Source organism: Mytilus californianus, unplaced genomic scaffold (assembly GCF_021869535.1).
Source record: "Mytilus californianus isolate M0D057914Y unplaced genomic scaffold, xbMytCali1.0.p SCAF_7, whole genome shotgun sequence".
Lineage (NCBI taxonomy): Eukaryota > Metazoa > Mollusca > Bivalvia > Mytilida > Mytilidae > Mytilus > Mytilus californianus.
In genome coordinates, this window is record NW_026262723.1 from 61,180,326 (window position 1) to 61,194,195 (window position 13,870).

The 13,870-nt window shown below is 33.9% G+C and overlaps 1 protein-coding gene across 1 annotated transcript in view; it reads left to right on the forward strand.

The window, feature by feature from the left end:
* Positions 1–13,870, forward strand: part of LOC127709813 (tether containing UBX domain for GLUT4-like) — a 71,785-nt gene that overhangs the window by 27,397 nt on the left and 30,518 nt on the right. Inside the window, exons 12-14 of the mRNA XM_052215469.1 lie at positions 6,337–6,479; positions 8,581–8,643; positions 9,420–9,472. Of these exons, the coding sequence (XP_052071429.1) occupies positions 6,337–6,479; positions 8,581–8,643; positions 9,420–9,472 (259 nt within the window). The remainder of the gene's footprint in view (positions 1–6,336; positions 6,480–8,580; positions 8,644–9,419; positions 9,473–13,870) is intronic.

The window sequence follows — 13,870 nt, forward strand, 5'->3', positions numbered from 1 at the left end:
TGCTATTTTGTCGTCTTTAATTAAAATATCTTAATTAAAACAAGCAAAATAGCATATTTCGATAGCAATGACTTAGTCTATTTTGTTGGCGCCGGCAATACAGTGAATTTGTTATTTTGGCGGTTCTTTGTAAAGAGTGAATTTTAATATTTACTTGTGAAAAACACTACGAAAATGTGCATTGTCAACATAAAAGAATCAAATTATTATTCGAAATATAGTTGAATAAGATAAATGTCACAATATTTGAGATAAAATTGTTTAAAAACATTTATGAGTTCAAGTGAAAATAAGAATTTGTAAAAAGGAATAAAAATAAAAACTATTGAGCATCCATTTGTAGCAATGAAATCATATCAAAACATGTAATTGAAATTACTTCTAAGGTCAGTATAATGCTACATGTATGCATCAGAATAAAATCTCAGATTTTTAAACTATGCTGTACAAAAAATGAAAGACAAAAATCTCATAGCATATTGAATTGATAAAAACGTTATACAGTCTAAAAAAAATAATCACATAGCTTCAAAATCATAAATATTTAAATTAAATTTAGTTTTGAAATAAAAGTCTGACTCAGTTTTGAATTGCATATCTGTAAACACAATTTTTTTACTGGCATGCTAGGCTTCCGCTTACCGAAAGTTGGCAAAATAGCATATTTTTAATTTTGGCGGCGCCGGCAAAATAGCCACTGCCTTTAAACTATTACTTTATCTAAGAAAAAAGTTCCGAGAAAATATAAAAAAGGATTCATTGAACTATTTGAGAGAATTATATTTTCAATTTTTACAGATGACTACATATTTCATGCGCTTTAGGTACAATTAGAGATAGCAGTACTATATAATGTGGTCAGTGACGTATAAATGGCAGTATTATAAGAAACTATTGTTCATTCAAGTGTTTAATTCTGAATGTTTGCTTTGAGAGTAAGCATGTTATCCTCTGGAATGAGAATGATGTTTATGAGTGCACGTGTGGTTATGGTGTCTGATAATTTTGTACAATTATGATGTGTTCTATGATTATCGAAGTACATGTAATGCTATGTACTGTCTATTCACAATGTTTATCTTTATCTGTGTATTCATGTTTTACTTCTTTACTAGAAAATAAACTTTCTGTGTTTAAGTGAATCACGGTTTTCTTTCCATATACAAATAAGATGATGTGGTGTGATCAACTATCCTCATACTTTTTTACGACTGTACTTCGCTCTCCAAGATATTTTAGAGCTTTCAATCTAAATACCTTCTGCCCAATAGAAGACATTCATTGCTTATCTTTTAAAATCCTTTATGACTTTTAATTAATCTATGCTATAGAATTATGCTTGTTTACATAGTATCTGCAATTTCTATTTCATGAATATCAATACAGAAAACAAGTATTTGGGCCACTTATACTTGACTGTCCCTCTGGTATCTTTCGTCCCTCTTTTATACAAAATTTAATTGAAGCTCTTTTTGCAGCTTAAACGTTAATATTAGTTAGTTTCTATTAATAGAGTTAGAAAAAAAAGATATATTGACGAGATTCAAGAAATATTTAATAAAAAAATTCTTGTGGTAAAATGATTATAAAGTTACTAGAACGTTAATGAAAACAATTTTAACGTTACGCGCAAATTGCTAAAATACCATTGTACCTTGGTCTTTTCTGACGCCCTGGGAAATTATACAAACACAGTTACATGTCTAATGGTTATCGTTTTAAGAACTACAATAGTTAGTGATCCTTCTGCAGTAATTTCGGCAATTTCTGAGACAGGGCCGTTTTTAACCCTTCGTGGCCCTACTCCTTGATTAAAACTGTACATGGAAAATAACTGCAAGTTGTTAATCACCGTGTCATAGTTTGGTTTACTGGTGATCAAAAATCAATAGGATTAAGTACAGGGATATTGCCCGTAGGTAATATTGTTTATGACAGGAACATTTATTTTCACACCTTTTACTTATATGACTGTTTATTATATCGTGATTAGGGAAATGAGCTTTCAATCATAGAGTTTTGAATGCCTTATAAAATTCCGACAAGAATTTATAAATTGTAAAACAAACAAATAATTAGTTGTCTCTGTCCATTATTGTAATAGAAGTTTTCAATGAACGCTTTAACCTAGAATGACCAAGCGAGGATTTTGACAATTCAAAACTTTTTCAATGAATTCCTTCTTTTTTGTTTGTTTTATTATTGATCAAACCAAGGAGTTTATATGATCTCCAAAATCAAAAAGAAATCTGAATTTTTTTTTTTTGTAATCAGCGATCCACGAATTTACGTATACCACGAAACGTCTTTTTTTTTTCTATCCACGAAAATTGATACCCACGAAAATAAATGAATCCACAGTATATTTATATGTATCAATATTTTCAGAAAATAGGGAATATCTAAAAATATTTATTGTTTAATGTAAAAAAGGTTCAGACATGAAAAAACGGTTGACAAATACTTTTGAATAGAGAGAACATTTATTTTCTTCCAGAATTTCTCAATAATTTCTTACATTAAAAAAAGATAAACAAAAACCAATTATTTCAGTTGATTTTTATTATACCCCCGCTTTACAAAAGTGGGGGTATACTGTTTTACCTCTGTCTGTCCATCCATCCGTCCCATGAATATTTTTCGTCACATTTTTCTCAGGAACTACAGTACAAGGATTTCTGAAATTTGTTTTCAGGGTTTATGTAAGTCAGCTATACTGTGTGAAGTTTTCAGATTCATCACTCAACAACTTCCTGTTTACCGAACACTTGTATCATTTTACACATGAAGGCCAAGTTGAAAATTTTTCGTCACATTCTCTCAGGAACTGCAATACAAGGATTTCTGAAATTTGGTTTCAGGGTTTATATGAGTCAGCTCTACCGTGTGATGCATTTTCAGATTCATCATTCAACAACTTCCTGTTTACCTTATACTTTTACCGGCGGGGTATCATTAGTGAGCAATAGCTCACAGATTCACTTGTTTTGATAACCTTTCTCTGAAGTGTCAGTGATTTGGTATGGTATGCATTTTTATAAGCATTGGCAATTTTTATTTCCATTGAAGTTATTTGGCCCTGAACCTTCAGTCATGGTTCATTGACCTTGAATGTTTTGCATAGTTTACATGTTTAAATATTGCCATTTTAATTTCAACATTTGCATTTTACTATCAAATTACAAAAAGCAAGACATATTTCTGTGTCAACAGTTTATTTACTTTATTTTTTTAGGGTATATTAATAATATTTGTGCCATATACTGTAAATTCAGAAATTATTGCGTGCATTTATTTTTGCGATTTTGCAAAAATACACAAGAATGCGATTTTAATTATTGCGAATTCAGAAAAATCTACATACAGATCTATGTTGCAGTTATCAAAATGCGAGTTTTTATTATTGCGATACTCACCTAGTCGCATTATTCGCATTAATAAAAACCTCGCAATAATTTCTGAATTTACAGTAAGTGATTTTCTGATTTGTGGACAGTCACTTTCTGTTTTTTCAATACTTTGAATTTTGATATGAGCATGTATTTTTATACGACCGCAAAAAAATTTTTGTGGTCGTATATTGGTATGACGTTGGCGTCGTCGTCGTCCGGCATCGTCGTCGTCCGGCGTCGTCGTCCGGCGTCGTCGTCGTCCGGCGTCGTCCGAAGACGCTTGGTTTTCGCACTCTAACTTTAGTTTAAGTGAATGGATCTTTATGAAATTTTACCACAAGGTTCAATACCACAAAAGGAAGGTTGGGATTGATTTTGGGGGTTATGGTAATAACAGTAAAGGAATTAGGGGCCAAAAAGGGGCCAAAAATAAGCATTTTTGTAACTTCCAGACATAACTTGTGTGTTAGTGTATGGATCTCTCTGACATTGTACCACAAGGTTCCATATCACTAAAGGAATGCTGGGATTGATTTTGGGGGTAATTGCCTCCAAATTTTAGGAATTAGGGGCCAAAAAAGGGGCAAAAAACAAGCATTTTTCTAGTTTCATGACAATAACTTGTGTGTAAGTGTATGGATCTTTCTGAAATTGTACTACAAGGTTCCATATCACAAAGGGAAAGCTGGGTTTGAGTTTGGGGGTAATTGCCCTAAACGTTTAGGAATTTGGGGCCAAAAAGGGGCCAAAAAACACATTTTTTTCTAGTTTCCAGACAATAACTTGTGTTCAAGTGTATGGATCTCTCTGAAATTGTACTGCAAGGTACCATACCACAAAGGGAAGGCTGGGATTGAGTTTGGGGGTGATGAATCATAATGGGGGTTCAAAAAATTTTGGGGGGGGGATTTATTTTTTTTTCCTTTTTTGTTTCTTTTAAAATTTTCCATTTTAAGTTGGTTATTTCTGATTTATATTTAAAATCAAATAATAATGATATGGTAGGAGATACACACCAAACAGGATGTGTAAATTATTATATAATAAGTATTGTGCAATAGCAAGAAATTTTCAATTACACAGTATTGCACAATAGCAAGAAATCTTCAATTGCACAGTATTGCGCAATAGCAAGAAATCTTCAATTGCATAGTATTGCGCAATAGCAAGAAATATCCAATAGCACAATATTGCGCAATAGCAAGAAATTGTCAATTGTACAGTATTGCGCAATAGCAAGAAATATTTAATAGCACAGGATTGTGCAAAAGAAGATACTTCCTATAAATTGCTTATTTCTTGACCAATTTCAATGGGGTTTTATTCTTGATTTCATGGGGTTCTTTAATATGCTGAATCTAACCGTGTATATAGTTTTTGGATTTTGGGCCCCGTTTTTAAATTGGTCCACATTGAGGTCCAAAGGGTCCAAAATTAAATTTTGTTTGATTTCATCAAAAATTGAATTATTGGGGTTCTTTGATATGCCGAATCTAACTGTGTATTTAGATTCTTAAATTTTGGTTCCGTTTTCAAATTGGTCTACATTAAGGTCCAAAGGGTCCAAAATTAAACTTAGTTTGATTTTAACAAAAATTGAATTCTTAGGGTTCTTTGATGTGCTGAATCTAAACATGTATTTAGATTTTTGATTATGGGCCCAGTTTTCAAGTTGGTCCAAATCGGGGTCCAAAATTAAACTTTGTTTGATTTCAACAAAAATTGAATATATGGGGTTCTTTGATATGCTGAATCTAACCATGTATTTAGAATTTTGATTTTTGGGCCCCGTTATCAACTTTGTCCACATTGAGGTCAAAAGGGTCCAAAATTAAACTTTGTTTGATTTCATCAAAAATTGAATTATTGGGGTTCTTTGATATGCCGAATCTAACCGTGTATTTAGATTCTTAATTTTTGGTTCCGTTTTCAAATTGGTCTACATTAAGGTCCAAAGGGTCCAAAATTAAACTTAGTTTGATTTTAACAAAAATTGAATTCTTAGGGTTCTTTGATATGCTGAATCTAAACATGTATTTAGATTTTTGATTATGGGCCCAGTTTTCAAGTTGGTCCAAATCGGGGTCCAAAATTAAACTTTGTTTGATTTCAACAAAAATTGAATATATGGGGTTCTTTGATATGCTGAATCTAACCATGTATTTAGATTTTTGATTTTTGGGCCCCGTTATCAACTTTGTCCACATTGAGGTCAAAAGGGTCCAAAATTAAACTTTGTTTGATTTCATCAAAAATTGAATTCTTGGGGTTCTTTGATATGCTGAATCTAACCATGTATTTAGATTTTGGATATTGGACCATAATAGGTGATTGTCCAATTTAAAATTTTTAAGTTCTTAGACCACATTCAATCTGTGTTAGAAACCTATGCTGTGTCAAATATTTAATCACAATCCAAATCCAAAGCTGTATCAAGCTTGAATGTTGTGTCCATACTTCCCCCAACTGTTCAGGGTTCGACCTCTGCGGTCGTATCAAGCTGCGCCCTGCGGAGCATTTTATTTTGTTATATATTGCTGCTCCTGTTTATTCTTGAAAGATTTGAAATTAGGCCTTGAAATTTATAATGATGAGTTGTATTATGTGAGTGATTTTCAGGACTTCTAGGCAGTCTCTTCCTGCTTGACCAATTTTGTTTTGTTATTATGTAAAATAAGTGGGATTGCAACTTCTTGCTAATCTGAAAGTCTGCAAAGTGCCATATAAAAAATCCATACATTTTATAGTTGAAAAGTCCATTGTAAAGCTTTTTGAAAAAAATTTGATCCATTTATCTTAAATGTATAACTGGTTTATTTTTGTTTTAAAAAAACAATTTATGTCTATTTTGTGGAATAAAGACCGATATCATCAATCATGATTAACAAACTTTCTTGTGCAATTATATTGAATTTATTCACTGTTTTATTCCCATTTTTTTAAGTGAAGAAGAACAGCTTTTGATGACCCAATCCATGAGAAGACAAAAGTTAGAGGAACAGTATAATAAATATGAAAGGGTTGTTATTCGGATACAGTTTGCTGACAAACTTGTTCTTCAGGGACTGTTCAGACCTAGAGAAACTGGTATGTTTTTATCTAAGATAAGTACACATATGTATAAATGTCTTTTTTTGATTATTTAATATGAATTCATAAACAGTGTACTTTGTTATATTATATATATATATGTACAGTTATGTTGTTGATGATTGTTATTAATAATAAGATTTTTTTTTCATTTCATATATTTTAATAAGGATATGTCACATAAATAAAGCACTAAACATTCACAAAAATATCACAAATGTTACCCAAAAAATGATATTAGCACATAAAATAAAATTTGCAGCAAATATAATATCAAAAAGCACTTTATTTCAAAATATTCAGTTTTAAAGAGAGTTTAAATGTCTCTGGAAAAAACACAGAAGTCTTCTGTAAGTGACTGGACAGTGCTGTCATTGTCAAACTGTTGTCTCCTGGATGGACTGGCTGGTTGGTTGTCAGTCTCTAAGGATGTTGTTGTTGAGTTGGCAGACTTCATGATCAGGGTAGATAACTCTTGGATCTGGTTCCATTTCTTTTCTCTGTACTGGTTGTACATCTTACGGATACCAAGTGTAGTTGACTTATGGCTCTGCAGTCGTAGACTGTTACCATGAGAACCATTGATGTCTGCTGTAAACAAGTAGTGGTCAAGCTGCTGGATCTTACTTTCTGTAAATAAAAAAGAATACTGTTAAAAATCCATAAAATAGTTATTTATATATATTAGAATTCACATATTTGATAGAAATTTTGATATTTAAAATTGACATTAAAGTATAAATCATGAAAGTTTTGTTTGAAAACATTTACTGTAGATATCATTATTTTATTTTATTAATTTAATTTAATGACATATGAATTGCATTTTCAAATTTACCACTCTGAAATGAAAACCTTAAATTAAATTTGAATTAGAAAAGGAAAAGCTACCTAGTAAGTTAAGTTGGGTCACTGCTTGGTCATGTGATGTGAGTAAAGTCTTCAGCTGCTGGGCATAAGACAAGATAGTGCAGGAGTCCATAGTTGTATTGGTGTTTGTGTGTTATGAGAAGAACTGATGTTTGAAAGTTTATGACTCCCATGGATATGGATCCCTATTTAAGATAAAAATATTTTCTCAAAATTAGAATTGGCTTGTGTTTGTAGTGAAAAGTATTCACTTCAATCAAGCATTTAAAAGAAAACACAATTGAATAATCATTTTGTATTATGAATTAGTAATTAGAGATCAAAGGATATTAATCAATTACTGATAAAAGATCAAAAGGTTTCAATCAAGTAATAATCAGATATCAAAAGGTTTCAATCAAGTAATAATAAGATTTCAAAAGGTTTCAATCAAGTAATATTTGTTTTTAAAAAGTTTCAATCAAGTAATATTTGATTTTAAAATGTTTCAATCAAGTAATATTTTATTATAAAATGATTCAATCAAGTAATATTTGTTTTTAAAATGTTTCAGTCCAGTCATATTTGTTTTTAAAATGTTTCAATCCAGTAATATTTGATTTTAAAATGTTTCAATCAAGTAATATTTGATTTTAAAATGTTTCAATCAAGTAATAATAAGTAATCAAAAGGTCTTCATCAAGAAATGTTAAAAGGTTTTAATCTAGTGATAATTGAATATCAAAAATTTATATGCAAGCAAGGGCATCATCTGTGTCCCATGACCACATTCTCCATTTTTTTTTATTACAAATACATCTATACATAATATTTAATAATTTATTAGTATTGTTTAGTGCATCAACAGCAGCTATCATGATGGAAAACAATTATTTGGTTTAATCTGGATCAATTGTATTTGTTAAAATTTTGTTTTTCTGTGGATAAAACACAATTCAAAGGCATTAAATTAAAGTTCTTAAAATATTCTGAAGAATGCATAGATTTACCTTTATTTAGGAAAGAGGGTCATAAGGGAAAATAGACATCACAAAAAAATCTTCTCACTCATGAACAGTACAGTCCCTCTTATTAAAAAATTAAAAAAAATCATTTTCCAAAATGTACTTTAACAGTGCATAATTCCCAGTTCCACCAAAAATCAGAACCATATCCATAATGAACCATTATTGTAACAGTTTTATAATTTTATACATGTTGAATGTTTTTGAATGTTTATATTTTTCAGTGTTTGCCATCAAGAAGTATGTTAAAAGTTACCTTGAAGATAAAGATCTGAACTTTTATTTGTGTAAGATATATATGAACAAATAATGTCTTTTAATAAGTTTTCTTTTTAAGATCAATGTAAACTTTATCCGATCATAATAATAATTCTTTTTTATATATATATATATGCAATTCGGAAAAAAAATTGTTTTGTATAGATAAGTTTTTTTAGGGGATTTAGGGTTTTGCAGAAAAAAAAGTACTGCATGTTAATTAAAAATACTTTAAAAATCATGAATAAAAGGAAATATCATATCACATCAATGAAACAGCAACACGTCACAACCAAAAGACAGCAAGAGTTTAACATATGGTCTTCATGAAAAGACGAGTGTCTATACAGATTGTCAAGCTCTTGTAAATCATCCTGAGTCTAGAAAAGACTACTGTGGATTCATTTATTTTCGTGGGTATCAATTTTCGTGGATTGAGGAAAACTTGCATTTTCCTGGATATTTAATTTCGTTGTTTTGGCAAAGTCTGCATACAATTTCGTTGTTTTGGCAAAGTCTGCATACATTCCTTTAGAAAGTTTGTAAATTGTTGAACATTTAAATTCATGGTTACCCTGTACCCACGAAATCCACGAAAATTGGTATCCAAAGAATAATAAAGAATCCACAGTATCAAAGATCTATCATCAAAATCAAAATCACCAAATGTCAAGTTCTCAACCTTGACCTTTATAATCCTGATCAGTAATTGTTATGTTACAAACATATGCTGTACATATATTCATTGACCAATAAGATCTGCATTATCTCCCCTGTAAAGAAATGATATTTAATTTTGTAATAGACACAGCTCCACCAAAAAAACTTTTGAAAGATAATGCAGCTACAATGATAGAGGTAAGATACGTTTAATACTTTTAAAGAAAAAGAAAGAAAGCTGTTGAATATTGATACAGGGAAACTGTCTTAACAGAACCCTCACAAATTGAATTTCATGCTAAACCAATCTTATATCAATATCCAGCTGTATTTTTAAGTCTCCCATGGGAAGACTTATTGGTTTTGCTCAGTTCTTATTAAGTCTCCCAAACGAAGTTTGGGAAGACTTATTGTTTTTGCTCAGTTCTTATTAAGTCTCCCAAACGAAGTTTGGGAAGACTTATTGTTTTTGCTCAGTTCTTATTATTATTATTCTTCTTCTTCTTCTTCCGCCGCTTTTAAATTTGAACTTGTCCGCACCCGTTCTCAAAAACCGCTTGTCAGATTAACTTAGGGTTTCACAATATGTTAGACTAACATGTCTAGTGGTGCAATCAGGGTTTTGTTTGTGCATTGGGGTTTATAAAGGGGTACTTTGAGGGGCAAAAAGAAAAGAGGGTTTTACTATAGAACCCTATGGGATTTTATTTTTAAAAATTTTCAAATGATTATAAATTGAAAACCGTTTGTGATAGACACAATCTTTTTAATTGAAAATGTTCTAAATGATAAAGCCCATTAAATGAAATACAGGGTTAGTCCCCAGGGGCCACCCCCACCCCCTGCCATTTAAGAAAGTTCTAATACCTTGTAAGTGGTCAAGATCCCCACCCCTAAACCATATATATTTTGGTTTGTTATCCTAAGATGGTTTGAATGATATACAGGGTTAGTCCCCAGGGGTCATCCCGACCCCCTGCCATTTGAGAAAGTTCAAATATCTTGTAAATGGTCGAGATCCCCACCCCTAAACCATATATATTCTGGTTTGTCATGATAAAGCACATCAAATGAAATACAGGGTTAGTCCCCAGGGGTCATCCCCACCCCCTGCCATTTAAGAAAGTTCTAATATCTTCTAAGTGGTCAAGATCCCCACCCCTAAACCATATATATTCGGGTTTGTCATGCTAAGATGGTTTGAATGATATACAGGGTTAGTCCCCAGGGGTCATCCCGACCCCCTGCCATTTGAGAAAGTTCTAATATCTTGTAAATGGTCGAGATCCCTACCCCTAAACCATATATTCTGGTTTGTCATGATAAAGCACATCAAATGAAATACAGGGTCAGTCCCCAGGGGTCACCCCACCCCCTGCCATTTAAGAAAGTTCAAATATCTTCTAAGTGGTCAAGATCCCCACCCCTTAACCATATATATTCTGGTTTGTCATGCTAAGATGGTTTGAATGATATATAGGGTTAGTCCCCAGGGGTCATCCCGACCCCCTGCCATTTGAGAAAGTTCTAATATCCTGTAAATGGTCGAGATCCCCACCCCTAAACCATATATATTCTGGTTTGTCATGATAAAGCACATCAAATGAAATATAGGGTAGTCCCCAGGGGTCACCCCCACCCCCTGCCATTTAAGAAAGTTCTAATATCTTGTAAGTGGTCAAGATCCCCACCCCTAAACCATATATATTCTGGTTTGTCATGCTAAGATGGTTTGAATGATATACAGGGTTAGTCCCCAGGGGTCATCCCGACCCCCTGCCATTTAAGAAAGTTCTAATACCTTGTAAGTGGTCAAGATCCCCACCCCTAAACCATATATATTTTGGTTTGTTATCCTAAGATGGTTTGAATGATATACAGGGTTAGTCCCCAGGGGTCATCCCGACCCCCTGCCATTTGAGAAAGTTCAAATATCTTGTAAATGGTCGAGATCCCCACCCCTAAACCATATATATTCTGGTTTGTCATGATAAAGCACATCAAATGAAATACAGGGTTAGTCCCCAGGGGTCATGCCCACCCCCTGCCATTTAAGAAAGTTCTAATATCTTCTAAGTGGTCAAGATCCCCACCCCTAAACCATATATATTCTGGTTTGTCATGCTAAGATGGTTTGAATGATATACAGGGTTAGTCCCCAGGGGTCATCCCGACCCCCTGCCATTTGAGAAAGTTCTAATATCTTGTAAATGGTCGAGATCCCCACCCCTAAACCATATATATTCTGGTTTGTCATGATAAAGCACATCAAATGAAATACAGGGTTAGTCCCCAGGGGTCACCCCACCCCCTGCCATTTAAGAAAGTTCAAATATCTTCTAAGTGGTCAAGATCCCCACCCCTTAACCATATATATTCTGGTTTGTCATGCTAAGATGGTTTGAATGATATACAGGGTTATTCCCCAGGGGTCATCCCGACCCCCTGCCATTTGAGAAAGTTCTAATATCTTGTAAATGGTCGAGATCCCCACCCCTAAACCATATATATTCTGGTTTGTCATGATAAAGCACATCAAATGAAATACAGGGTAGTCCCCAGGGGTCACCCCCTCCCCCTGCCATTTAAGAAAGTTCTAATATCTTGTAAGTGGTCAAGATCCCCACCCCTAAACCATATATATTCTGGTTTGTCATGCTAAGATGGTTTGAATGATATACAGGGTTAGTCCCCAGGGGTCATCCCGACCCCCTGCCATTTAAGAAAGTTCTAATACCTTGTAAGTGGTCAAGATCCCCACCCCTAAACCATATATATTTTGGTTTGTTATCCTAAGATGGTTTGAATGATATACAGGGTTAGTCCCCAGGGGTCATCCCGACCCCCTGCCATTTGAGAAAGTTCAAATATCTTGTAAATGGTCGAGATCCCCACCCCTAAACCATATTTATTCTGGTTGGTCATGATAAAGCACATCAAATGAAATACAGGGTTAGTCCCTAGGGGTCATCCCCACCCCCTGCCATTTAAGAAAGTTCTAATATCTTGTAAATGGTCGAGATCCCCACCCCTAAACCATATATATTCCTATTTGTCATGTCTCGAACATTTGAATGACGTATACGGTCAGTCCCTAGGGGTTCCTCCCCACCCCCAATGTTCTAGTATCTTGTAAATGGTCGAGATCCCCACCCCTAAACCATATATATTCTGGTTTGTCATGCCAAGATGATTTGAATGATATACAAGGTTAGTCCCCAGGCATCACTAATGCATATAACTTTACTGGACCAAACCAATTTTCACTGGACCTTGCCCAATGTCAGGCGACCCTGTGAATTACGAATTATGGGAGCTTCGTTTGGGAGACTTCGTAACAGCATCCTGTAACAATCATTTCTTGTTATTATTATTATTCTTCTTCTTCTTCTTCTTCTTCGGCCGCTTTTAAATTTGAACTTGTCCGCACCTGTTCTCCAAAACCGCTTGTCAGATTAACTTAGGGTTTCACAATATGTTAGACTAACATGTCTAGTGGTGCAATCAGGGTTTTGTTTGTGCAATGGGGTTTATAAAGGGGTACTTTGAGGGGCAAAAAGAAAAGAGGGTTTTACTATAGAACCCTATGGGATTTTATTTTTTAAAATTTTCAAATGATTATAAATTGAAAACCGTTTGTGATAGACACAATCTTTTTAATTGAAAATGTTCTAAATGATAAAGCCCATTAAATGAAATACAGGGTTAGTCCCCAGGGGTCACCCCCATCCCCTGCCATTTAAGAAAGTTCTAATATCTAAGTGGTCAAGATCCCCACCCCTAAACCATATATATTCTGGTTTGTCATGCTAAGATGGTTTGAATGATATACAGAGTTAGTCCCCAGGGGTCATCCCTACCCCCTGCCATTTGAGAAAGTTCTAATATCTTGTAAATGGTCGAGATCCCCACCCCTAAACCATATATATTCTGGTTTGTCATGATAAAGCACATCAAATGTTATACAGGGTTAGTCCCCAGGGGTCACCCCCACCCCCTGCCATTTAAGAAAGTTCTAATATCTTCTTAGTGGTCAAGATCCCCACCCCTAAACCATATATATTCTGGTTTGTCATGATAAAGCACATCAAATGTAATACAGGGTTAGTCCCCAGGGGTCATCCCGACCCCCTGCCATTTGAGAAAGTTCTAATATCTTGTAAATGGTCGAGATCCCCACCCCTAAACCATATATATTCTGGTTTGTCATGATAAAGCACATCAAATGAAATACAGGGTAGTCCCCAGGGGTCACCCCCTCCCCCTGCCATTTAAGAAAGTTCTAATATCTTGTAAGTGGTCAAGATCCCCACCCCTAAACCATATATATTCTGGTTTGTCATGCTAAGATGGTTTGAATGATATACAGGGTTAGTCCCCAGGGGTCATCCCGACCCCCTGCCATTTAAGAAAGTTCTAATACCTTGTAAGTGGTCAAGATCCCCACCCCTAAACCATATATATTTTGGTTTGTTATCCTAAGATGGTTTGAATGATATACAGGGTTAGTCCCCAGGGGTCATCCCGACCCCCTGCCATTTGAGAAAGTTCAAATATCTTGTAAATGGTCGAGATCCCCACCCCTAAACCATATTT